The following is a 27,993-nucleotide window of genomic DNA, read 5'->3' as shown; positions in this document are numbered from 1 at the left end:
CCTGGGAGCCGGTTTAAGGCGAAAGGGTGGGCGGGGCTTGCTCAGCTATTTAGCGGCACCAGAGGCCACGCCCCAAATCGGAAGTGACGGAGGGGAGCTAGCGCGTCGAAGATAGCTCTATGGTTTTCCTCCCGTTCTTCAGTCGGGAAATGGCCGCTGTGTAGTTACAACGAAGGTAAGTCCCGGGAACCTTGCTTCGGCGTGTCAGGTAGGCCTCATGCTGCATTCAGGGTAGCGCATTCACTCAAGGGTAGTGAGTGCTGAGTCTTTTGTGGGTGGTGGCAGGTTGGCGGCGACAGCAAAACCCAGGAGACGTTGTGCCGTTATTTATGTGTTTCCCCGTCAGATTCCCTCAGGTTTTTGAGGTACTACGAGCCAAAAGGTGGGGGGAGGGTGGTGATTAGCAGCGAGAACAGTGCGCGCGCGCCTGACTAAAAACCTGGTCGAGAGCCCGAGACCGCGCGGCCTTCCCGTGCGCGTGCGCATATCCTCCTCCTCAACCCTTCCCCCATTTCTTCGGCCTGGACCCCGGCGCGCGCCCGGCTGAAGGCTGGGCCCGCGCACGCGCGGTTCCTCCCTCCGTTCCCCGCCTTCTGGCTCCTGAGGCCGCGAGCGGTGCTACTTGGGTTCTCCTCATTGGCTGGGATCGCCACCTTTCTTCTGGGCCTTTAGGATTTTGGTAAAGTAATTACGATGTGCAGCAAAGTGCACTGGGTAGTATACACCCCGCATCGTCTTTAAACTCCTTTTCCTCGGCTTCACGCTACCCGTCGGTTTACGCCTCATTTTTGTTATTTTACCATGTGTAGGATGCTGTTCTGTCTCTCGTAACTGAATCCCGCATCCACCTCGGGCCCTTGGTGTTTCGGGAAAATTCTCTCTGTGGTTAATCTTCTCGGATCCCTTTGGCAACCCACTCTGTTTTGGAGGAACCGGGCGCTGTTGACTCAAGGAGTTGGCGCCTAGTTACGGGCTCCTGGCGTGGGGAGCGGGCCAGAGCCGATCAATCTCAGCGCGGCCCTACGACTTCCGGGCCGAAAGGGCAGTTAGTTGTCCCCGGTACCAGTGGAGACGATTCGGCCCATTACATCGTGTCAGAAATGGTGCAGCCATGACTGGTAGTTGGGGGGGTGAGTTGAGGCTAGTGACTTTGCCCTCGTTTAAATGAAAGTCCGTAAGTTGGCTTTATTTACTTTTAAGATTTATCTCATCAGAACCAAGCAGCAGTACTGGCAACTACTTTTTTATACATCAGACTTTTTTTTTTATAGCGTTTTAGAATTGAAGAAAATTAAGACCAAAGTTGAAAGCAAATATGACCGAAACTGATTTAAGAGATTAGCTATCTCAGACATCTTGCAGCAGCGCCTTTTCAATTTTGTAGGGAATTATTCCTCATGTGAATTCTCTTTCCAGTTGCAGTCTACCTGGAATGGTTGCGCTGCTGTTTAGATAAGAACCTTTCCGTTGGAAAAACCGCTACGAATTTATTTGCGTTTTTATGTAATCCTAGCCAATTGAGGATAAATAATTTGATGGGAAGGGTTGTGTGTGTAAAATAACTCATGGTGAATCAGTTTAAAGTCTGTTTACCGATGGCTTATAGCATCTTGTTTTAAGGATACCATGTGTTCCGTGTTACATGTGGTAAACCCTGAAATTCCCCTTAAGATAATTAAAATGGTGGCAAAGGAGATTTAACTAGAGCTGGTTCTTCATGTGGCCGAATAGTATTTTAGGACTTGGGAGACAGAATTGTAAAAACTTATCAATTGATAGGCTCTATTCTAGTTTAATTTATTGACTGACTTATGTGGATAGCTAGTTGTAGTAGATGTCTGAGGAGAAGACTTGTAGAAATAGAGAAAGCTTTTCAGTTCTACTTAGAGCTTTGGATTGGGAGTTTACAGAAACATCATTCAAAATTATTAGTTTAACACTAGTGAATTCTGTGTAATTTACAGTGATTAACAAAGAACTGGATAGGGAATCTAAAGGTCCAACGTGTCTCACTTGAAGTGTTCTATTTCTAACCCTAGAATAATAGTGCATGGCATAGGCACCTTGTAAATTCAGAGAAATTCTGAAAGCTTGGCGTTCTCTTCATTTGAAAGATGGAGTTATGTGTAGCTCATGAGATTATGAAGATTAAATTAGGTGATTTAAAAGTAAGCATAGTTCTTGGCACATGGTTGGTTTTTAGATATTTAGTTTGCTATGATTTGTTTATTTCTTTTCCTCAATAGTTGGTTTTTGGAGGGCAGGGATCTCTTACATAGCCACATATCCGTAATATTTAGCACAGTGCTTTGTACATAGATCATTTTAAAAAATTAGCTGAGTTGATTATAGTCTTAGTTCTGACTTTGTTAGATATGATTAATGTAAAATGTTAAATACTTACATTTTATGTTAAATATTATAAAATACATTGTATTCCATATTTTAAATATAATTGAATTCTCCATGTGGATACTTGAATATATTTATAGATTGTGCACAATAATGTATATGTATACTAGTCTTGACAGCCTACAGCCCCTCTCCCCTTCATGTTACTATTTCTAATATATATTTTCTTAGAACTTCAAAAATAATGACAGTAGAAATTTGGCAGTTGGTTTTTGTCTGGATATATAGAAATTAAAATTAGCCTTTTAGATTTGTTAAGTAAAACGCACCTTGTATCACTTCCAGCAGTAAATCTCAGTAGTGTTGGACTTCTAGGTCAGAATAAAGTTTCATAACACCAATTTAGAAGATTAGTTTTTCTCTGCCCACTTGAGGGAGTTAATATTTTTAAAACTATAAGTATGCATGCACTTTAGAAATCCTTTGTTTCTGGTTCTGGCCTTTTATTTTTTGCTACTTTTTACTTTAGTATGTTTCCCTCAATCACTAGATTCCTATTCCTCCTTCCTAGCTTGATCCTCAACTCTCTTGATCTCCCCTGACATTAGGGGCATGGGTATTGAGTGGACATTGTTCTTGGTTTACCAGTTTAATCTTACCATTTCTTCTGCTTTGTATTTCTAATTTTATTGCATTTTTTAAATTGAATCCATTACTTGGTAAGGTTCACAGATTTTCAGGTTAATGTGTGTGTTTGTGTTTATTTAAGCTGGTTTATGAATTCCTTCAGTGTAGACATGTATTCCTTAGTGTGTCTTTTGCTCCCCTAGTGTTTTTTGACTATCCTTTGCTCGTAATTGACAATCCCTGAATATTACTCACAAGGCAAACCTTTCCAGTATTGATAACTGCTAAATATTTTGTGCAATATTTAAATTTATTTGAATATTAGTAGTAAATTAGTTTAGGAAGAATATTGGCTTCCACTAGATATTTGTTTAATTTACTGCTGTTTCTTTATTGGAATGTTTGCTATATACTTTTATCAAAATGCTTTTAGGCACACGTCTTAGAGTTACTGTGATGGTTGTCGTATGAATTATAAAAAATCAGTTTCAGGTGAAACTAAACTGTATAAAAGGAATTGGCCAAGGGAGAATAAGTTAGCAGAGCATTAAAATAAACTCATTTTAGATAAGTTTACAAACTATAGGATTAAGAATACTAACTACATATATATGTCAAGATGGCATTATGTTAGCTTCTTTGGAATTTTCTGGTAGGATGACAGCATAGCTTATGTTTTGTAAAGCCCATATTGCTGAAATTAGAATTGAAGTATTTAAAAAGTGAAGGTGCTCTCAGTTCAATGATATACTGTTGCATTCTGATAAAACAAAAAAGTTCTTTAAGCTTTTATGGTTAAAACATTTATTTCCTAAGTCTATTTCCCCTTCCCTGAAATCATTAGTGCCTTTAAGAGTATTGTAGTGCTGAGTATGAGGCATTATAAACTGTGTATTGAATTTGCCATAAATCAAACTCATATTTTTTATTTTTTGCCAGGAATTTGAATTTAGAGTTTACTGTCTGAGAACATATTCTCCAGGAAGAATTTTACAATATCTCGAAGACTTCACTTGATTGCTCTATCCTGCATAAAACCCAAGGTATATAACATCCTTTTTTTAGTTTTCAGTTTCGCTTGAGAAAACGTGACTGCTACACTCATGATTCAGACTGAATGATTAAAAGTGATGTGGTCTGAAGCTCTCTTTTGTTTGTTTGTTTTGGTGGCTTTTATAGAGTAAGTCAGATTTAAAAGTTAGTTTTAGGATAAAGATTCTTTTTATCTCTCCTGCTTATAAGTTGTGTGTCTGCTTCTATTTCTATAAACACATCTATTTAAAGACTCAGAACACACAAAGCTATTTAAAAGTAAAGCGAGACAAAATAATCTTGTCTAATTTATCTTCCCTTACACATACAAGAGAGTTCCATAATTTGTTTTTTTCCCTTTTACATTGGTGCTAATGTAATGAAAGTTGATTGCTTACTGTGTGCCTAATCTTTTTTTTAATATATTTTTGATTTGAGAGCGAGAGAGAAAGAGAAAGATAGAAACATCCATGATGAGAGAGACTCCTGGATCGGCTGCCTCCTGCACGCCCCTACTGGGGATCGAGCCCACAACCAGACATGTGCCCTTGACCGGAATCGAACCCGGAACCCTCCAGTCCGCAGATTAATGCTCTATCCACTGAGCCAAACCAGCTAGGGCATGCCTAATCTTTTAAGTGTGTTACATGTCCTCACTACAATTCTGAAGAGCATACTGTCTTTATGTATTTCTTTCTTTCTTAGAATAAAGAGTGAGAGACAAAGCTGATATTTGTGTATATAAGGATAGTTACCTTTTATTTTGAAATAAATATTTATCGGAAACCTTGAATTTGTCATTTATGTTTTCTCATGAAGAAGTATGCAGACATAATTAAACTTTTAAATACTATTTCATAATATTGAGCAAAGGCAAGGTAGGTAAAATAAATGCCTTAAAAATATTTGATGGTAGGAGAAATGGTTTAAATATATGGCAATTGCAGGTTATTAGAAGTTTAGTGAGTCACTTATAGAAATTACTAATTTTGAGTAATTTAGTGGGAATTTAGAAATTTTTCTAAAAGCTTTTTATTGTAGCTCCAATCTCTTTCTTGGAGCATTCCTCCACTTTATCTTTTATTCTTTTTCATCTTCTTACCAGAAAGCTACAGGTAGACTAGGCATTGTCATACAAATCCATTTTTATTATGAGAGTAGAGTCATGACTCCAGAGATTTTTTTCAACTAGGAGACGATCCACCATTCCAGTCAGTATTGTGTACATGAAGTGGTCAGTTTAATCCCATTTCAAGGCCATAAAGCATTGTGATGACAGTCTGGTAGGTTTATTTTTCTTCAATATTATGCTAACTTGTATTTTCTTTGTCTCAGATTTCTTTTTTCTTAAAGTATATTTTATTGATTTTTTTACAGAGAGGAAGGGAGAGGGATAGAGAGTTAGAAACATCGATGAGAGAGAAACATCGATCAGCTGCCTCCTGCACACCTCCTACTGGGGATGTGCCCACAACCAAGGTACAAGCCCTTGACCGGAATTGAACCTGGGACCCTTAAGTCCATAGGCCAACACTCTATCCACAGAGCCAAACCGGTTAGGTGTCTCAGATTTCTTATCTGTAATACTCTGATACTATCTTTTTTATGGAAGAGGTAGACATTTGTATTGGGCATGGAATAACATCTAACATACTGCTGCAGTCTGGTATTACTGCTCTTTCTGACTTCTACGTTTTTGGATTGAGGCACATAGGTGGGGCAGTCCATAGAAATTTTCTGTTGTGTCTTCAGTATGTACAATTAGAGGCCCCGTGCACGAAATTTGTGCACGGGAATGGGGGGTGGGGTCCCTCAGCCTGTGCCCTTGGTGGATGTCCGACTGCAGGGATCAGGCCTAAACCGGCAGTTGGACATCCCTCCCGCAACCCGGGATGCTGCATGTTCCAGTGGCCATACGTTTCATGCGGGTGAAAGGCATCTTGCTGTTGTATGGGCAGCTACATTTTTTGCCCACATTATAAAAAGTAGTACATAACATGATCCTTCTGAGGCAGTAATACCATTTTCCCCATCTTATGAGTGGAAAAACTGAAGCAGAGAGAAATTAAGTAATTGGCTTTGTCACACAGTTATAAGTGTCAGAATCGGGATTGACCACAAAATGTGCAAGCCAGAGTCCATGCATGTCATCGCTTCATCATCCTGTTTTTTCAGTGTTAAAGTAGCCTTGCTAGTTTTAATTTTTAAATCTCAGAGACTGTTCCCAGTATGTAGGGTAGGGTCCCTAGGCCTGGCCAGCGATCAGGGTCGATCTGTGGGGTGACCAGTGACAGGCGGGTGGTGGCCAGCCCCGCCCCCCCCATTGCCTCCTGCATTGAGTGTCTGCCCCCCAATGGTCAGTGTGCATCATAGTGACCAGTTGTTCCGCTGGTCGATCCGCCATTTGGTCGATTTGCATACTAGGGTTTTAATTATATCGGATAGGATACCTTTCATGCAAAGGTATGAAAATACAGTTTTTAGTTAGGAATAATTGACTGGCTTAGTACTCATTTGAAAATGATACAAGTTTCTCCTTATAAAATTCAATTTGTAAAAAATAAGTTAGATGATGTAAAACTTCTATTATATTGTGATTTTTAACCTATTTTGGTCTCTCATTTTACTAGGAGTAAAGAAATGGGTCGCTCCAATTCTAGATCACATTCTTCAAGATCAAAGTCTAGATCACAGTCTAGTTCTCGATCAAGATCAAGGTCACACTCTAGAAAGAAGAGATACAGGTGAATTACTGTCCTTTTTAAGTCTTTTAATGATAGTGATATCTAATATTTATGGAGTGCTTACTATATACAATAGTGCTAAATTCATTAATATATTCTCAAAGAATCTTGTCAAATTGATCTGCAGTTACCCTCATTTTACAGTTAGAGAAGTTGAAAATTGTCCAAGTTGTAAGCTAATAACTGGTAGAGCTTAGATTAGAATACAGCTAGTCTAACACTATATCTCAGATTCTTACTGTGCTGTGCACTCTATGGTGATTTCTTGTTTTTATCTATATGTTGAGATGAATTAGATAAAGTAACAAACAATTATTTGGCAGTAAATCTATATATGATTTCATAGTTGCTTACTATTCTGACTCAAGGCACCCATAAGTTTATTATTTTGTTAAAAATTATTAACTTCAGTTATCTTTCTTTAAATAGTAATACATAGTTAGCATAGAAAATGGAAACCATACGTTGAAAATAAAAGTGACCATAATCTCATTAAGAATTAATACTAGTTTGTGATTTTTTGTATTATTTTTCTAAGCCTTAACTTTATATTATGTATGCATTTGGCCAATGGTATTTCATTGATGAATATTTTTCTGTGCTGTTAAAAATTCTTTTACACTATTTAAGTGCTTGAGTAAATGTACTATAATTTGTTAGTATGTTCTGTTGAATATGTCTTTTTCCCCCCCATTTTCTGTGCCTTCATTTCTAAGGTCTTTAATTTAGTCTCTCAGTATTTACCTTACAAATGAGACTTTTTCATTAAAAACAATAAACTTTTACTTTTGTGTACATGCGTTGTTTTTTAATGTACATTTTTAGTTTTGACAATTGATTTGCATGTTATATTCAACCAGGACTATTTAGAATGGTAGTATGGAATAGTTTATTTTTATTGCATTGATATTTATTTCATTTTTAGTTCTAGGTCTCGTTCCAGGACGTATTCAAGATCTCGTAGTAGAGATCGTATTTATTCTAGAGATTATCGTCGAGATTACAGAAATAATAGAGGAATGAGACGACCTTATGGGTACAGAGGAAGGGGTAGAGGGTATTATCAAGGTGGAGGAGGTAGATATCATCGAGGTGGCTATAGACCTGTCTGGAACAGAAGACACTCTAGGAGTCCTAGACGAGGTCGATCACGTTCCAGAAGTCCAAAAAGAAGATCCGTTTCTTCTCAAAGATCCCGAAGCAGATCTCGCCGGTCATACAGATCCTCTAGGTCTCCAAGATCATCCTCTTCTCGTTCTTCATCCCCATATAGCAAATCTCCTGTCTCTAAAAGACGAGGGTCTCAGGAAAAACAAACCAAAAAATCTGAAGGGGAGCCCCAAGAAGAGAGTCCTTTGAAAAATAAATCACAGGAGGAACCGAAAGATACATTTGAACACGACCCATCTGAATCTATTGATGAGTTTAATAAATCATCAGCCACATCTGGTGATATTTGGCCTGGCCTTTCAGCTTATGATAATAGTCCTAGATCACCCCATAGTCCTTCACCAATTGCTACGCCACCTAGTCAGAGTTCATCTTGCTCTGATGCGCCCATGCTCAGTACAGTCCACTCTGCAAAAAACACCCCCTCTCAGCATTCACATTCCATTCAGCATAGTCCTGAAAGATCTGGGTCTGGTTCTGTTGGAAATGGATCTAGTCGATACAGTCCTTCTCAGAATAGTCCAATTCATCACATCCCTTCACGAAGAAGCCCTGCAAAGACAATCACACCACAGAATGCTCCAAGAGATGAGGCTAGGGGACGTTCTTCATTTTATCCTGATGGTGGAGATCAGGAAACTGCAAAGACAGGAAAATTCTTAAAAAGGTAAGAACTAAAGCAGAGAATTTAGATGAAAATATTAATAGTTTTATTCTTTGAATTCTCTTTGGATTTATAAGACTTAAAATTGCATTGCTATATGTATTTAGCTATTTTTACTCATGAATTCCTTTATAAGTTTATTCCAGATTGTTTTTACTTACATCTCTTTAACTTTGGAAGTTGTGTTTTAATAAGAACTATTTTATATTCCTCCTTTTTTTTATCCATTTTCAGTAAGTTCACAATTAAGAATGTAAACAAAAAATGAGTAGTGTAAAGCATAACTGTTAACATGTAAAAACAAAATTTTCAGAGATTATTTTGTAATGTTAGAGCATTAAAAGCTTATTTTGTTCTCTTCAGCATTATGTGACCTATATAAATAATGCAATTCTATTTCATGTTCTTAACTTGTGTAGTATTATAAATAGTCAGCTGCCAATTTTTAATGAATCTGCCTGACCATAGAAAAGATAATGGTATTTCTTACTGACTAGTGATATTTGAAACAGATACTCGGTTTGAATTCTAATTTCAAGTGTTGCTAAATGAAATAATCAGAAATTTTGTGTAAAATACGTAGAATACTATTAAGTAAATAAATAGTTTACTAGTGATTCTTAGCCTCAGAAGTTAAACTTAAGCTGTGATGTATGTTATAGGATCTCTGGGAATTTGGATGTTAGTGCAGATTTGTGGGCTATGACTGAATAAGAATAGGTTTTTTGTTTTTAATATATTTTATTGATTTTTTACAGAGAGGAAGGGAGAGAGATAGAGAGTTAGAAACATCGATGAGAGAGAAACATCGATCAGCTGCCTCCTGCACATCTCCTACTGGGGATGTGCCCACAACCCAGGTACATGCCCCTGACCGGAATCGAACCCGGGACCTTTCAGTCCGCAAGCCGACGCTCTATCCACTGAGCCAAACCGGTCTCGGCAAGAATAGGTTTTTGAGAATGGCTTCTGCTTTTCAAAATTCAGGAAGTCTACTACATAAATTGATTTAAAAACTCAGTACCTAAGTGCTATATGGATGCCTTTACTGTAAAAGTGGAATCTGAAAACACTTTCAGTAGGGTTTTTCCCTCTCATTACCGGTCCTGTGGTATTGGGCAGCACATTTAAGTATGCAAGTTATCCACAGTGAATGCAATCCAGAGTTACCATCCTCTTCTTTGCTTATTCACAGGTTCACAGATGAAGAGTCTAGAGTATTCCTGCTTGATAGGGGTAATACCAGGGATAAAGAGGCTCCAAAGGAGAAAGGATCAGAGAAAGGGAGGGCAGAGGGAGAATGGGAAGATCAGGAAGCCCTAGATTACTTCAGTGATAAAGAGTCTGGAAAACAAAAGTTTAATGATTCAGAAGGGGATGACACAGAGGAGACAGAAGATTATAGACAGTTCCGGAAGTCAGTCCTTGCAGATCAGGGTAAAAATTTTGCTACTACATCTCACCGGAATACTGAGGAGGAAGGAAACAAGTACAAGTCCAAAGTTTCACTGAAAGGCAATAGAGAAAGTGATGGATTTAGAGAAGAAAAAAATTATAAACTTAAAGAGACTGGATATGTAGTGGAAAGGCCTAGCACTACAAAAGATAAGCACAAGGAAGACGACAAAAATTCTGAGAGAATAACAGTAAAGAAAGAAACTCAGTCACCTGAGCAGGTAAAGTCTGAAAAGCTCAAAGACCTCTTTGATTACAGTCCCCCTCTACATAAGAATCTGGATGCACGAGAAAAGTCTACCTTCAGAGAGGAGAGCCCACTTAGGATTAAAATGATAGCCAGCGATTCTCATCGTCCTGAAGTCAAACTCAAAATGGCCCCTGTTCCTCTTGATGATTCTAACAGGTAATTTCACATTAATGCCCAGTAAATATAATGGCTTTTAAAATGTGGGTGGTTGGTTAATATTTCATTTAATTTTTTTATTTTCTGAATACATTTCCCATTTTCATATTCAAACCAATGGTATATTTTGTTTGTGTGTGTGTGTGTGTACCGATATGTTCCAGACCTGCTTCCTTGACTAAAGACAGGCTACTTGCTAGTACACTTGTCCATTCTGTCAAGAAGGAGCAAGAATTCCGATCCATCTTTGACCACATTAAGTTGCCTCAGGCCAGCAAGAGCACTTCAGAGTCATTTATTCAGCACATTGTGTCCTTGGTTCATCACGTTAAAGGTATGTTTAGTATGCTTAGTATTGTGAATTGAATTTCTCCTGCAAATAGAAGAAAATGAACAGCAATGCTTAATAGTTAATGTAGCCTAGGGATAGCAAGAATACAGACAGCATTAAAAATTTGGGAAAAGGAGTGTTTCATGAAGAGTTCTTTCAGTCTTACCAGCATGATGATATTTAATAAAAACCGATTGAAATATTAAGAGCTAAAACATACCCTAAAAATTTATGTCATGGTAAAACACAATGTAGATTTTGTTAATGCTGAAAGTTTTTTTGAAATGTGCCATTATACTGTATTTGAAGTGCAGAATGCTTACAGATTACCTTCCATTACCTGCATGTGTATGACTTATAATGTACTTGGCATGGATTTATAACAAAGTCAAACAGCATTGTTACTGAATATTAAGAATTTTTTCAACTTAAAACCTGAAACCTGTGGGAAAACTGGATTATCCTATCTTGTCTTTGTATTACTTAATTTGTTATAATACTTACCTTTTCTACATGATAAATAAACCAGAAAAAAATTATTAGGATTTTAAAAAAGATATTTTACTGATTTTAGAAAGAGAAGAAAGGGGAGGGATAGAAAGGAACCTCAGTGAGAAACACTGATCAGCTGCCTCCTGCATGCCCCCCTTACTGGGGATCAAGCCCATAATCCGGGCATGTGCCCTCACCGGGAATCTCTTTTCTGAATCATGTCAGCTGGGCATATTAGGATTTTTTACTTTATTTTTTTTAATCCTTACCTGAAGTTATTTATTTTCCCCATTGATTTTTAGAGAGAGTGGAAGGGATAGGGAGAGACAAAGAGAAACATTGATGTGAGAGAGAGACATCTATTGGTTGCTTTCCGCACATGTTCCGACTGGGGCCCAGGATCAAGCCTGCAACCAAGGTACGTGCTCTTGACCAGAATAGAACCTGCGCCCTTCAGTCCATGGGCCAAACGCTCTAACCACTGAGCAAAGTCGGCTAGGGCCATATTAGGATTTTTAAAAGGTAAACAAGTTCAAGAAATTTAAAAGTAGATTAGTAATGATTACATGAATAATGACTAATTAGGATAATGGTGAGATTTCTTTAGATACTAAAGATGATAAAGGTATGCATTTCACTGAAGTTCTGATGTGCTATTTTCCCCACTATGTAATTGTAGTTTCAAAATTAGTTTCAAAGGTTTAGGGTATGACTTTTTGGGCAGTTAGGTTTAAGTTTTGTTTTGTTTTTGTCTTTAAAAGGCAGTGTGCTATGAAATAGATTCTTATTCAGGAGTCACCATGGCTGTTGGTCTTAAAAACCATTTTTTTAAAAAAAGTTTGTCTTTTGACATGAGAACAACTCATTGTGATAGCTGAAACTTATCACTAGCAATTCTTTATGCACTTGATATTTCAAAACTGAATAATTAATGAATTTCTTTTTTTTACTGTAATTATTTAAGCATGGTAACAAAATTCTTTTGTTATTTGGCTATAACTGGGTTTGTGAAACAGTTTATGACCATATTAATGTGGTACATAAAATAGGAAACATTAACATTTTTCTTTTTTCACATTTTTTTGACCTGTCTCCACATTTTACAATTTATTGCTGAATTTTGAGATCAGGTTTTGATAAAATTTTTTGCTTTTTCATTTTCTTTTTTTTTTAAAGAACTGTAGTTATGTTTTATTACTGGTATTGTGCAACCGATCTAAACAGCTCTTACTTAATCTAGAGCTGAAAATGCCCAGTGATGTTTTCTTTTTCATTGTAACTAGGTCCTGGAATATGTTTTGAAATGGCAAAATCCATGTTTCAAAGTAAAATAGCTGTTGAAAGATACAGGCAAAGTTGAATCTTCTGTCTTCCTGGCAAAAATGGCATAAAAACTGAGTTGCTAGCTCAAATTCCTGGGTTTCATGGAATTAAGATTGAGGCACTACCCTTGTAGTGGCCGTTTCAAGTTTTAATTGGTTATGAGACATGTGCTGGATACTGGGCGGTAAGTTGACACAGATGTATGTTGACCTGTTAAGCAGATAGCTTGCTTCGTAATGTGACATTTCATGACTTACACCTCTTCTGTATTTTACATTTACAACATACCATGAACTAGTTTAAAAATTAGTATTGATATCACTAATTTAAAAATTGTTAAAAGAAAGACAAGGCATTAATATCAAATGTGCTGTCAGGTTTGCCAAGATGCCAGATTTTTGGAGTAATTAATGAATGTTAATTGAGAAATATTTTCTAATTGAAATAGCAGTATTAAGTTTTTTCTTAAATCCAATTTTTGCTGTCAGTATAGTTTTCGATGAAATAATTTTGTTTACTAAAACCAACAATGTAGTTATGTCATTTTTATTTTCTGCAAATGATTACTTGAAGTAACTTCAATTTGTTCATAATTGGCAGGGTATAAGGATATTCACATTTTGTTTTTGTTCTGTTTGATGAAATAGTGCATTATTGAAATGAAATTAGAGACTCTCAGTTTAATCTATTTATTGTTTTTGTATTATATGTAGTACTGACAGGGACCTGTGAGGAACTTTGTATCAGTTTCCTGTTGAGGTACAAGAGTTATAAAAGGGACAGGGTAGGAGGAACTCTTGTAACACTTGATTCCTTTCTGCTAGGTTTCTTGAATATTTTTATTTTCTTTTCACTCGCTACATGCCCTTCTGTCACAAATGAATATCCCTCTTAAAGTAAAGATAACTAATTGGGCAGTATTTCTCCTAAATCAACAGAGCAATACTTCAAATCACCTGCGATGACCCTAAATGAGAGGTTCACTTCCTATCAGAAAGCCACTGAAGAACATAGTACCCGCCAAAAGAGCCCTGAGATACACAGGTATGTGTACTACTGAACAGGCATATAAAAATGCTATTTTGATAGGAAAACACTGTTTAAACAAGATTATATTGGAACTGTTATTATCATGATACAAATGAACTTTGGCTTTATTCCTGATTTATACCTTGAATAAATATACTTCTACTCTTGAAAAGTTGGTAATTTATTGTTTATTCTTAATTTTCAGTTTATTTGGTTTAAACTGGTTGTTAAGATTTAATTACTCTTTTATTACTCCCCAGTATGGAATTAAAATAGTTAGCACATTTGCTTTTTGGAAGGGGGTTGGATGCCTAGAGTAACCCTTGAATTTAATTTAATTCCAATAAAGTTTGTAAAATAAAAATGCTTGGTGGAGAGGCCGAATTATTTTTCATGAAATGAGCATGAACATTGAAGTCAGGCAAGTATAAGTTCAAATCCTGGCTCTGTCACTTCACTGAATTGGGTTGAACAAGTTATGTAATATCTGAACATTATTTTTTTTTCATCTACAAAATAAGGATAACAATGTTTATTTTGCAGGGTGGTGACAATTAGTATTATTGGCTATAAAATATATAACTTAGTACTTATTACATAGTAGGTGTGGTTTTTGGTGACTGCTGAGGAAGTGCTGAGTTGCTGCTCCTGACAGACACAAGCTTAAAAAGGCAAGGAGAGGTGCAGAATAAAATTAGAGATCCACTGAATATTTAAAAATATTGGGGACACTTAGGAATAAATGATCCTATTTCTACTTTCATTGAGGATATTAATTGTATTTGTATTATAATTGTATGATGATGGACACTTAAAATGATAATACTTAAAACAGATTTTCTTTTTTGATTAAAATACGTGTGATAAAGATTAGGCTTCATTTATATATAAAAATCTGGTTGAAAAAGACATTTTAATTCATTTTTAATAGAAATAGTTTTATTTCTTAATTGTCAGTAATTAGATTAATAATTTTACTATGCTAAATTAGTCGATTGGGAGAGAAATACCTTTCTAGTATTTTCTTCACAAAAATGAAAAATTCTAAGGATTTTTTTTGTACCATTAAGTTAATGTGACTACAAATAGACTTTATTTTATATTAAGGAGAATTGACATCTCTCCAAGTGCCCTGAGGAAGCATACCCGATTAGCAGGGGAAGAGAGAGTTTTCAAAGAAGAAATTCAAAAGGTATGTTTTGAAGGGACAGTTTTTTAATGTTAAGTTTAGCTTTGTTAATATTGTATTAAGCATAGTTTGTCTAGGCAAATTGTTTACACACACACACACACACACGCACACACAATATTCCCTTCCTAGAAGAAATTAAGCTGACAGTATACCATGTATCTAAGAAACGAAGAGTAGATTTTTCTTTTTTTTTTTTGGCCAAGCTGTTGATAGATGCAGAGAGCAAGATCTCAAATGCTCCCTAAGTCAAGAGTAGTTTTAAAAAATGCTAATGAAAGGAAGAAATTACTTCCAAGAAAAGGGTAAAGAATCAATGGGCAGACAAAGTGACATTTTAAAAGCAATGATACAAATTATATTAGGGTTTCTATAAAGTTTTGTTGTGAAATGGATGAGCTGGAATAAATATTCCTTGATTTATGTATGCCTAAATTAAATCTGTAGGTTCTTCACAGAAGTAATACCACGGCTGCTGAGCATTTTTGCTCTGGACTAAGAAATAATCCTAATAACTGATTTACAAATGAATGTTTGGAACACAAACTATATGTCATATTAGAATGTGTGTGGATTTTGGAGGATGAATGTTTTTAAACTTGAGAGAGGCCCCTATGAATAACTGGCTTGGTGGGGCTCTGTGAGAATGAAATTCATTCGTGGGGGTGGGGGTGGCGGGGGGGCGGCCTCAGATGATACTCTGGGGAAAAGTAGAAAGTGAGCAACTGTAATGAAAAGGTTAGGTGACTTGGAAGTACTGCTTTGTTGAAATTCTGGCTGTCACCAAATACTGTCTGATATTTGGAAAACATTTAGCTTCTTGGACATTGGTTTTCCATTCAGAAAAACGAGACTACATCTGTTTTGGAAAGTTGTTGAACAATGGGCCTATTATGGAAACATTGGTGCTTTTATTACTAGAAGCTTTTAATAGTTGTGTACAAATTTTTAAAATATGACTTACTAGATATGGAATTTATAGATTAGAAAGAAAAGGGTTTCTTTGCATGGAGTATATTGATCTTGGAAAAGCCAATTCTGAGAAGTGAATACTAATTTTGGCTTTTACTTTCAGTACCTTGGATTCAGTGTCGGTTTTGTTTCGCCAACAATTTAGTCTATCCTTGTGCTCCGACACTGAGTATTTTGCTTCTTTAGTTACTCATACCGGTTTTTTGAACTGGAGAGGAAAAAATAGTTATTACTGATGGATGGACAAGTGGATATGCCATTGCCTTTTATCTTTCATCTTCCTGTCTGAATGAATAATATATATATATATGTTAATGTATAATATACATATAGTTTAGAGTTTATAAACTATTTCCACTTTCCTTTAGTCCTTTAGCTTGGTACTTTTGGGCTTGGTAATACCTAGGCAAATAGGAAGGTTTTTGCTCTTGATTTTTTTTCTTGGTTAGCCTGGGAGCAAATAGGTGAGTAGTTGATATTATTTGGATATATACTTATATTTTCAGGTTTATGAATGCTTATGAATATTATAGTTAGACTTCCCAGTACTACTAATTGTTGAATACTAGCAAGGATGTCCACATTATTAGCATCTTACTGATGTGTAATTTTTCTTCATTCCTAGATTCCTCTTTCCATCTTCCTAAATTATATAGTATTTGAAAAAGCAATGGAACAAGAAGGAGGTGAATTGTGACCCAGTTAAACTAATGTCCGTTGCAATACCTGAATTGAGAAAGGGCAGTATATGGCCCAAGATACTGAGTACAGGATTGGGAATAATGTCTTTCTGGCTTTGTTTCTACCCTTGTTTAACTTGAATTGGTTTCATTAATCATATTCTAGTTGCATGTTATGGAAATTACAGATTCCTTTCTTTAAGTGGTTTTTATTGGGTTGGTCATCTTCTTTGGAAAGAGCTTGATGATAATGAGGTTTAAGTAATTAGAACCATTACTTTAGGATATCTTAACTTTATAGGCAGATGGCTACATCACAACTATAGATTATAACCTTTGTCAATGTTCAAGTCCTTAAAAAATGCTCTTTGGAGAGATGAGGATAATAGGATTGCTGAGTGGAAAAATAATTATTGCATAAAAATTTATGGATTGTTTTGCACAAAAATTTAGGATTTTTAAGATAGATTTTAATAACTTTTCCAGTCTCACTGCACTTGTGTACATAACGACTTAGTAAAAACAACCAACTACACTTTTTTTAACAAAAACTAAGTACGGAAGTAGTTTATGATCCTTTCTTTTTTCTGATCCTAAAATGTCACTTTAGAAACTGGCAAAAATTTGGCTATATATGTACATAAATATGTTTTTTCTTTCTCCCCTGAAAGTTACTTTGTATCTATCTTTTATAGGGAGATAAAAAATTAAGGTGTGACTCTGCTGATCTTCGGCATGACATTGATCGTCGGAGAAAAGAAAGAAGCAAAGAACGGGGGGATTCCAAGGGCTCCAGGGAATCCAGTGGGTCAAGAAAGCAGGAAAAAACTCCAAAAGATTACAAGGAATACAAATCTTACAAAGATGACAGGTAATTGTTAAAACTGTCTGAATTAGGTTTTAGCTTCTAATTAGCCTTTTATAATTGTCAGCTTAATTGCTTTCAATTTTGACTGTGTAATCGAATATTTAAATTTAAACAATTAAAATTATTTGTTTTACAGCAAAAATGTATTTGTCTTTTACTCGGCTTATGGTGGATGAGGACAAAAACTTTGGAATAGCAAGCTAACACTGAAAAAAAAAAATGACAAATTAATGTGTCCTATTATCCAGGCTACATCAGGAGGTTGGACTTCAATGCAGTGCATTTCTAGAAACAGTTTGTGTAAGAACTTTGGTTCGTTATGCTTGATTCCGCACTTTTTCAACTCATAACACCCAGAGTACAAGAATTTTAAACTGATATCTAGTGGTTTAACATGGGAGAGATGGGGGGAGGAAGGATTAGTTTTTATGAAATAGCAATGTGTATTAGTCTTTCAAAGTAATGTTTCCATGGATACTGTTAGCAGTGGTAAGAGTTATTGCAGGTATGACCTTTTCGGGTGTTGTATTAGAATCATGTAATATTGATCACCATAGTGTCAAATAAATAATAGGAATACTAAGTATCATAGATAATTGTTTTTATTTTTTATTTTTGATATTCATTAGGTAAATGGTGGATTTTACTTGTGTTTTTTTATTGTACTGTCATGTGTTTTTTATTTCTATAACGGAGTAATGGCCCAAACCATACCAACTATTCTCACCATGGTATACAAACTACAGTCGTTTTGAAACTTGCCTTTTCCTACTCTTCTTTTTCTTTCCTTAAAATTACAACAAAAACAAAAAGTTAAAAATATGGAAAAACTGAACCTCATACTTGAAGTTTCCAGACTACTAGTATGATTTTCAGTAGTGGTGTAAAACAAATATTGAAGGAGAATGGAAACAGACTGTCAAAGTTTAACACCCAATTACTTTAGTTATGTAATCATTGTAATAGGGGATAGTTTTTTGGCTTGAAAAATATCCCTCTTATTATAAGATTCAACAGGTTCTTCATCGTTTTTAAAGATAGCACATTTTTTTTCTTTATTTTTCAGTAAACATAAAAGTAGAGAGCAAGATCATTCTCGATCTTCATCCTCTTCAGCATCACCTTCTTCTCCCAGTTCTAGAGAAGAAAAGGAGAGTAAGAAGGAAAGAGAAGAAGAATTTAAAACTCACCATGAACTAAAAGAATACTCGGGCTTTGCAGGAGTTAGTCGACCACGAGGAACCTTTGTAAGTGATAAAATTATCTTTGAATTTTTGATAGGACTTTACCTTAGAATACTGTACATAAGGACAGTTAAATTATATGACTTCGACATTGTTATGTGAGTCATTACTCCTGTAGTTAGAATTGGTCTTGAAAAATGAAATTGTATTTGAAGTATCTTCATTTAAGTAATGCCATTTAGGGGAAGGGAGGAGGGTCTGGAGTGGGATGATACTTTCTTTGTACACAGAGTAATAAATGTTTTTGCCTGATTAAAAGAAATGCCATTTTGAGATCTAGAAGCATCTATATAAACTAGATACATTTCTTAACTTTGGAGTTAATAACTATACATAGTGCTTAAAGGTCCAAGAGTCAAGGACATTTATGGATTGAGACCCATTTTAAAAAAATTACTTAGTTTTGGAAAGATACCTAAAGACATTTTTAAAAGCCCATATGTTTGTCTCTGTATTATAACATTTTGATTTTTCTCTGTTTTCTTCAAGTTCTTGTTTATATGTGTATCAACCATAGGAACCATAACTTTTTATTCTACACAGCATACATATTACCTTCATATTTTAATTATTATTTTAATAACTTCTTAGTGCATATTCTTTTGACTCTTTAATTTTTAGATTCAGATTCCTATCTTGATCGAGTTCCAGTTGGTTATTTTAGAGTTCATTGAGTAGATCATTGAGAAAAAGAAGAGCATTGCTTAACTGATGATAGGTATAGTTGAACACTTGGGGCTCCTATGATAATTCAAAGGAATTAGACAACTCTTTTGGCTAGTCAAAGGGAAAAGAATCAATTTGATTATTTTTATTTAAAAATACTGGGTCAGGCCATGGAAAGTGTAGTATTCGAACACTTAGTTTTTGTGCATTTTTTCTTAACCTCACTTTCAGAAGGCAGTGTTTTTTGCCCATGATATAAAATGGCCATCCTTTCCATCCTTAGTGGCTATGAGTTGGGATTTAGGAAGGAAATTAGGAAATATGTTTTTTGTTACTGCAGTAAAATTAAGAGTTTGCATGTAACTTCAGTACTTTTAATTGCATTACTAAACAACTTTGTTAATGTTAATCAGTTTCGAATTAGAGGCAGAGGAAGAGCCAGAGGAGTTTTTGCTGGGACAAATACTGGTCCAAACAACTCAAATACTACTTTTCAAAAGAGACCGAAGGAAGAGGAATGGGATCCAGAATATACCCCAAAGAGCAAGAAGTACTTCTTGGTGGGTGTTAGACATCTGTCTTTATTTGGTTTGCATTAATTTTCAAAGCATACAGATATCCACTGCTATGAAAAGATTTCACCATAGTGTGGGAACTCTTAAATAAAAGTTCATTACCCAGATGGTTTGAAGTACTGAAAATGTGGGTTCCTATAGTCCAGTCTTTTTCTTCATTGACATCACCTATGGGCTGATCAGGGTATCAAATTTATACCTGATTTGATAGCCACATTCAGAGAACTTCAATATAGGTTATCTGTCTATAAGACAGTGAAACTTGTAGAAACTTCTCATTAAGATTTACTGTCTATTATCACAGCCAATTGTTTCAATGAAAGACGAGAAGAATTCTACATGTAAAAGGAGGATGAAAAATCACATTACGGGAATGTGCTAGATACACTAATTTGATGATTCCTTGTGATGCTTTACTTGAAGTAATTTTCTAAGGAATGAAACAAGAGAAGGTGGTCATGAAAGATTCTCTAGTTAGTGATGGGAATTTTCTGCAGTTTGACATGGAGGAGAAGGGTCTGTCCTGCATTACAGACACAGACTTAAGGAAACACCAAAACTATTACCACAGAAGCATTCATTTTTGTCATAGCTTCTCAGGGAAGTCATGTTTCAGAGATTAGTTATGCAGACCTAGTTGTTTCGTTGAAGCAAGTAGGAAGATAGTACTGGATTTACAGAATTGTATCTTCCATTTGGCTTTTATGAATGTATTATTTGAATAAATCTGAATTTCCATGGCACATCAGCTAAGTTAGAGGATAGAGCTATATTCTGAAGTAGGTTGATACTTTTTTTGGAAAATGAACAATATGATTGTTTCAGAAATTAGTTCCCACTTGCCTCTTTTTTGGGTACTTTAAGTCTACCAGACCTGAGGCCCTGAACCTAACTGTCCCCTATACCTGGGCTCCTGAGCATTAAAGAGAAAAAACCAACATGATATAGAAAAATGTTAGTTACATGCAAACAAGTGGTTAGAATAAGATGGAACTTGGAGACATTGTAGAAAATAGGTCTACCTTTCATCTGCCTTTCATCTAGCGCCAGTATTTCACCTTTGTGTGGAAATGACCTAAAAATCGGTACAGTGGTCTGGTAGGGTTAATGACCAAGAGTCCAAAAAATGCTAAATTTTTACAGAGTACATTATGCATGTTTGCTTAGCATGTACTCCTATGAGGAGAAATTTATGCTTGAGTTGTTTGACTTGACAATCTGGAAAGTGAAAGGCATTTTATTGTTACAGTATAGAACAGTTTAAAAGATCCATCTCTTTTGATTTCAGAATTTATGTGTAACAGATTGTTATTTATTCTAGGTCTGAAGGATGGGAAGAGAAATATGATATAATTCCATTTTTGGCTTAGAAACTAGTAAGGGAGAAGCAGGCATTCTAAATATGTATTGTGGATTTTCTCCAAAGGAGGAAATGGTGGATTATTGCAAGAGTGATTCAGAAAAACTTGGTAAAGGACCTTGGCTTGAATCTTGAGCTTAAAAGATGGTCAGATGATCCTGATACAGGGAATTCCAGGACTCAGGTGGCTAGATGGTTGGTATAAGTTCTGGAAAATAAAGCCAAAGCAGGAGCTAAGTTGTGGAAAGCCATAATACTTTTGTAAGTTTGGATTGTAAGCAGTTTTAGAAGAATCATGGTTGTGAACAGATACATCTGAGTGATTTTGAGTGAGCTAAGGGGCTAGATTTGAGAAAAGAAAGTAACATTTGTGGGGATTTACTCAGAGACCCACTAGTTGGGTATTGGTACTGATAAGAAATTCTCTTGAGGTACAGGGACACAAGGGAAAGAAACCCATTTGAGGAGATTAAGTTCAGTTCTTGAAATCCCAGGATAAATCAAGTTGAGATGTGCAATGGATAGTTGTTTAATGCATATCTAGAAAGAGAAATTTAGGAGCCTCATTTTATAGGACACAACTAAAGCCATTATAAGATCTCTCAGTCAGAAGAGGAGAGATTAAAAGGCCAACCTTTGAAAGATGGGGTGAGGAGCTGGGTGATGATAAAAATGCCAGAGAGTAGATCAAATGTGAAAGGTCAAAAAGAGAAGTAAAATTAGTAGATTTTATAAAACACTTGTACTATTGTACAAATATTTAATTTAGGCCAGACCTTCATTTTTCTGTGGCATTATTTCATAACCTAGTATCATATTTTTACCTTAAATTGGGACATAATCATTTTAGGTTGGCCTGTAATTAGCAGTTTTACTAATTAAGAGGTGTGTTATTTTAAGAAGTAGTAACATTTTATATGTTGCTGTTCTGGGTTATATTTAAAAATTTACATTTCTGCAGTAAGCATACATGTACGTTTGGCACAAACTGATGTTTACTAGAAGTAAAATGAACACTACATTTTTTTCTTATAAATCAATTCCCAAAGTTAATTATTTTGGTTCCTTTTTTAAAAAAAAACCATGATTTTACTGATTTTAGAAATGGGGGAGGGGGAGAGAGAAACATGGATGTGTGAGAGAAAAATCCATCAGTGACCTTTTGGTGCACGGAAAGATGCTCAGCCAACTGAGTCACACCTGCCAGGATTATTTCGGGTCTTAATTAATGAGCCATTGAAATGACAACTCATTTTTTTACATGGATATTTAAATTTAAAAGATTTTTACATCTTCTGTAAAGATAACTTGATTTTTCAGACAACTAATGTTGAGAATAAACAAAATAGGAGTATAAACAAAAATAGGATTCTGAGGAAATGAGATTGAAAACTATACACATTCCCCTAGATTCTTTCAAAACAGTTTACCAGCATGGAAGGTTTCTCTATATTGATGAAACATAATACTCAGTAATAATGATACTCTGGGCATAAATCTGTGTTTTACATGTGTTTATTTCATGCTTATAAAATCCTTTTGAGGTGGGGCCATTATTTCACTTTTACATATGGAAAACACTGAGGTACAGAAATTGAGCAGCTTGACCAAAGTTAATATTACATGATTAGTGGAAGTGGGGTCAGAATTTGAACCCATGTATTGGCTCCAAAGCCTTGGTTCTGCAAGCACGGAATTGTCCATCCAGTACTGAGTAATAGTAACATTTATTGTATACGTTTCTGAAATTTCCTGTCTTAAAACTTGGATTTATGCAGATATGGAGATATTTTCAATAATAAGTACTCCGGGAGATATAATAGTCTTAGAACCTGAAATGCTATGGAGGGCAAGTATATGAAGTTGGAGCAAGTGGAAAAGTGCTGCAGTGGGCAAGTTCTCGGTGGTGAGTTTATGTTGTATCCTGAGGAAGAGGAAAAAACCCTTGGTGGGAAAGGGGGTTCAAGATTGGAGTTTTAATGAATTTAACCCTTTGGTACTTGATCATTCTATGGAGAAGAGATAAAGGGATTCAAAAGATCTTGATTGTCAATATGGCCTCCGTGTATAACATTAATTGTGTACTGCACATATCTGACTTCTCTGGCCCTTTATCATTTGTGAAATAATTTTTAAAAGTTGTAATAAGATTAAACTTGAGGATTAAGAGTTAGTATGGGTGTTAGAACTTGAGGATTAGTATGCTTTTAACTTCTGAAGTACAATATATAGTGTAATGTTCTAGCCATTGGTTGTTTTGTTTGTTTTTTTTTAGCCCAGTTTAAAATGATCGTTAATTTAAAAGTACTGGTTGGTTTAACCTCATGTCTAGCTTTGCTGCTGCTTTTTCTGTTTTCTACTCTTAGCTGCCTTGTATGGTAATCATTCACTGTTACCAAGATTACTGGGAAATGTATTCTGTAGGTGATGTGGTACAAGGGTAGTGCAAAGGACTACTGCTGTGGCCCTGGGCAAGTTACTCAATTTCTCCATGCCTCAGTTTTTTCATATCTGAAGTGGTATTAGTAACAGTATTTGGTGGGGTTGTGAGGATTAGATAAGTAAATAAATACATAGAAAGTGATCAGAAACAGTGACTTCCCATAGTAAACACTATAAAACAGCACAGTAGATTGAGAGCTTTTTTGTCACACACTGGGCTGGACACTTTACAGATCATCTGTGTTTCCTTAAGGTTCTCTCTTTTAAAATGAAATAAAGTCACAAAGTTTCTGTTAAGATATAAACCCATGCCTCTGACGACAAAACCTGTTTGCTTTTCCCACAAATTTATGGAATACTGTGAAAATACACAATAAAAAACAACTTTGGAGTTGGGTGTGCTGATATCAAAGGAAGCCTTGAACTTATCTAACTGCATGAGCATTATTTTGAATGGCAGACTATTTTATTTTTTATTTTTTTTAAATATATTTTTTATTGATTTTTTTACAGAGAGGAAGGGAGAGAGATAGAGAGTTAGAAACATCGATGAGAGAGAAACATCGATCAGCTGCCTCCTGCACATCTCCTACTGGGGATATGCCCGCAACCCAGGTACATGCCCTTGACCGGAATCGAACCTGGGACCTTTCAGTCCACAGACCGACGCTCTATCCACTGAGCCAAACCGGTTTCGGCTTGAATGGCAGACTGTTTTAAAATGGTTTATTTCCAGTTTCAAATTAAACTTTATGGCATTGAAATTTATACTTTTGATAGTTGCTAAATTTGTTTTTTATGGAGTCTTACACACCTCTAGCTAGTAACGTTTCATTGGTTTGGTAAGATAATTAGGAATTGTAAATGTTCTTTATGTAGTCTGTTAATTACATGTGTAATTGAGCTTTTTAAGTCATGCAGGAGGGTGATCTGTAGTACATGAATAGGCACAAAGGCATATTCTGTTTTGAAAAATGTGCTCATATATAATTTGAAGAAAAGTTTTAGTGACTTGGGCAGTTGATCAATATCAGTAATCCATAGGTTATGCAACATTGCATTTATGCCTGTTGTCTCCTACAGGGGCATCATTTTGCCTTATTTCTCAATTGTGAAGGGGGGTAGCAGTTAATTAAATTACATTACAGGAGAACTTTGGAATGTAATACTCATTGACTTGTCCACAAAGTCAGGTACTTTTTAGTTTTACAGATTGTTTTGATTAATGGAATAATTATTAATTTGTGAAACTCTATTTGAATGCAGTTAGTGAAAAATTATGATTGGAATGTAATAGCTACAGTACTTCAGATTGGTGAAGAATAAATAAGTTGAGATTTCTCTAGGGAGAAATACTCTCTAGGGAGAAATCATCATGATTTGAGATGACCTACCCCTGAAGATTGATGTGTAATATACATAGATTTAGATTTAAATCTCAGATTTAAAATCTGTTTCTATATGTAAGGTATAATTCATGCCACCTATTTAATGTTGATGTTACTGTAATGATATTTTTATAACTTTTTCACATCTTTATGACTAAAGTTTTTTTGGAAAAATGTTGGTCTCATTTACATGCAATATAAATAGTAACAAGTGGACTTAGATTGAAATACTGGAAAGGAAAAAATTAAAAATCTGAAATTTGGCAGTAATTTAGCAGTTGAGATTTTCCAAAAAATTGTCTGGGCAGCTCTCAGTGCTTGGGTTACTAAGCAGTATAATGTAATTATTTGCTTTGACAAAGTTTTTGTTGAAAAGTTATTTTACTGGTTTTGTTTTATTGTTTTAAAACATTACCAACCTCATAAACCAAATCAGGAAATTTATACCATGACTTATGATTTAGGGATATAATCATTTTCCTTACAAGTAAGACATTTCAGTGGTGATTGTTTTTAACCTTTCTGTAGCATGATGACAGAGACGATGGTGTGGACTATTGGGCCAAAAGAGGAAGAGGTCGTGGTACTTTTCAACGTGGCAGAGGGCGCTTTAACTTCAAAAAGTCAGGTAGCAGTCCAAAATGGACTCATGACAAATACCAAGGGGACGGGATTGTTGAAGATGAAGAAGAGACCATGGAAAATAATGAAGAAAAGAAGGACAGGCGTAAAGAAGAAAAGGTAGACAATTTCAAGTTGTTAGTGACTCTAACAGATTTTCTTGGGTTTGGTGGGACAGTTAATTGTTAGGAACAATGACTTTTATAGATCATTTTCATACTCTACATCTTTGCTGATCTTTATTTTCTCTCTCTTTTTAGGAATAATAAACCTGACATGAGATTGCAACAAAGAGCAGAACTTGCACCCACTTTTTTTTTTTTACCTGATTTTTGTTTTCAAATAAGAATGTAAGCATTTTACTTAAATTTTACTGTTTGCAAGTAGTCTATAGAAGTTTTGTTTTAAGTCTTCAAATATCTTGAAAAAATAGTAGATTGTATGTTGAAAATTGTACTGAAATAAAGTAGAAAATTGTTAACGTACCCTATTTGTAACTATCAACTTTTAAAAATAATACTTTTACTGTTTTTGTTACATGCATTGTAATTCTGCTTTGTCTATAAGATATGGTCAAGTACAGCTCTGTGAAAGATCTGATGCTCTTCCCTCCCTGTTCGTTAATGTTTATGCTGAAGTAAACGTTAGCTCTACATACAGATTTCTGAAAAGAAGTTGTTTATAGAGATCACACCTAGTTATTTTAACTCTATACATCTGTTTTAACATTTTCCTTAATTCAAACACACTACATTGTAGGGTGACTAATTTTTGAAGTGTACCCCAGAAAAAGTTGTTACTTTGGTAAACGTAAGCTAGTTTAATACTTCAGCAAAAGTTTAAGAAGAAAAACAGCTTTGCCAAGAACTAAGAAATACAAGCTCATAAAAGTTAGATTACAAAGTATTAGTTTGTTTTGTTGTTTGTTTTGTGTTTTTTTTTTGTTTTGTTTTGTTTTTTACTGAGAGCAAGCAGTGGCCTATAAAAACCACACTTAGGAGCCTTTACTATTTGGATTCAAAATTCAGTATTCTATTTTTATTTGAAAATATGAGTCATGGTCTTAGATAGCAGCTATTCTATGAGAGAGGAAACTGGTTTGTAATAAACAGCAAATAAAAACCCCATTCCTACCGAACATTTTATTTTTAACACAACAAAACCTGTAATCGTGATGTGGTGGTATGGAAGAGGATTATCCTGCAAAATAAAGATGTGTCTGATTTGATATCTTACATATTTATTTGATCTTTTGGACAGTTGAAATATTAGTTTGTAGTCTAACCATAAAAAATTGGCAAACAACGACTGTTCATTAGTTGTATTTTAAGTAACTTGTTTTTCAAATGTCAACAATAAACGTTTTGACAGGAAGTTTTGTTGCAGCATTGATCTAACTTGTTTTTACTTTTTCCCCCCCTATTTCAGTTTGTAAAATGGCCTTTTCTTTTTCTTTCCTAGTGTTCTATTTTTTAGGTAGATAATCTTGAAAATGTGAATTACCTTTATGCTTATGCTGATTGCTCTTAAAGGAATGAAAATCCGAAATAGTACATTTCAATGTTAAGTATGTCTGCTTTATGAGCATATATAAAAGTAGTCAAATTTCATTAATTCAGCAATTGAATTAGTTGTATATGTTTGCATTAAAAGGAGATGATGCTTATTCTGCTAGTGTAATCTTTTAAAAATCTTAAGTGTATGGCCCTTTCATTCTCATTTGGTGATTTGCAATCCTTCTAGCACCTTGATTGCAGCCAGGGTAATTTGAATTTGCTAAGAGCTATTAGGTGGGTTGCGGGAGAGAGGGACCGAACCTCAATAAGTGATTTTTATGGCCCTAAGATCTTCAGTATTGCGTGATTTCTCCTGTTAATTTTGTCTTTCTGAAATTGTTACAGCAGGGGAATACTGTCAAAGCAAGTATGTGTGTTGGATTGATCAGAACAAAACTAATACCCTTCCAGTTAGAATAATTACTTGCTAAAGCAACATGGATTTGATCTCCAACACAGGAGAATTTTCACAACCATTTTATTTTATACAAATTTAGCTTTTAACAGTTATTTTGTTGAATACTAAATCTCTATGCATGATTTTAAATGTGCAGTTTTTCTTTTGCACTTAAGACAACAGGAAAAAGGGAATTTTGCTGAGAAATAATTTTAGGGAGTTGGGAATAAAGCTACTTAAGTCCTATTAAGTTATATTTTAAGCAGTACAGGTGCATTGCTTTAACCCAGATATGTTTAGGATTCCATTACTTTATTTTAAAATTGAGGAGAGAGCATGCTACCAGAATATAGTAGGAAGGATGATTGTGGATGTTTTCTTTTACAGAAAAAGTCAAGCATATAAAAAAT

The 27,993-nt window shown here is 35.1% G+C and overlaps 1 protein-coding gene across 14 annotated transcripts; it reads left to right on the top strand.

The window, feature by feature from the left end:
* Positions 1–24: 24 nt before the first annotated feature.
* Positions 25–27,992, top strand: BCLAF1 (BCL2 associated transcription factor 1). 14 transcript variants are annotated; one of them, XR_004968884.1, is made up of 14 exons: positions 25–175; positions 3,919–4,022; positions 6,642–6,755; positions 7,681–8,592; positions 9,785–10,450; positions 10,615–10,784; positions 13,535–13,640; positions 14,733–14,817; positions 17,162–17,337; positions 18,401–18,581; positions 19,658–19,804; positions 25,538–25,750; positions 25,891–25,980; positions 27,092–27,992. XR_004968884.1 is itself a non-coding variant. In XM_036317677.1 (13 exons), the coding sequence occupies exons 3-13, from the start codon at positions 6,652–6,654 to the stop codon at positions 25,894–25,896; spliced, it is 2,241 nt and encodes a 746-aa protein (XP_036173570.1). In that variant the 5' UTR covers positions 25–175; positions 3,919–4,022; positions 6,642–6,651; the 3' UTR covers positions 25,897–27,004. The 14 variants fall into 14 exon arrangements, 11 of the variants coding, with proteins under 11 accessions (XP_036173570.1, XP_036173564.1, XP_036173569.1 ...); XR_004968885.1 differs by lacking the exons at positions 25,891–25,980; positions 27,092–27,992 and adding an exon at positions 22,958–23,085 and having other exon boundaries at positions 25,538–25,676; XM_036317677.1 differs by lacking the exon at positions 27,092–27,992 and having other exon boundaries at positions 7,687–8,592; positions 10,304–10,450; positions 25,891–27,004.
* Position 27,993: the final 1 nt, after the last annotated feature.

Source organism: Myotis myotis, unplaced genomic scaffold, assembly GCF_014108235.1.
Source record: "Myotis myotis isolate mMyoMyo1 unplaced genomic scaffold, mMyoMyo1.p scaffold_m19_p_7, whole genome shotgun sequence".
NCBI classification, from domain to species: Eukaryota; Metazoa; Chordata; class Mammalia; order Chiroptera; family Vespertilionidae; genus Myotis; species Myotis myotis.
Note: the sequence above shows the minus strand (reverse complement) of the source record. Positions and strands in the feature narration are given on the sequence as shown.

What these genes read in the sequence shown, in the direction of transcription:
- BCLAF1 (XM_036317668.1), top strand. Translation starts at nt 6,652, where the DNA reads ATGGGTCGCTCCAATTCTAGATCACATTCTTCAAGATCAAAGTCTAGA. An exon ending in TCAAAGAAGAAATTCAAAAG is followed by an intron (nt 14,818 to 17,161) that starts GTATGTTTTGAA and finishes TATCTTTTATAG; the next exon opens with GGAGATAAAAAATTAAGGTG. An exon ending in GTCGACCACGAGGAACCTTT is followed by an intron (nt 18,582 to 19,657) that starts GTAAGTGATAAA and finishes AATGTTAATCAG; the next exon opens with TTTCGAATTAGAGGCAGAGG.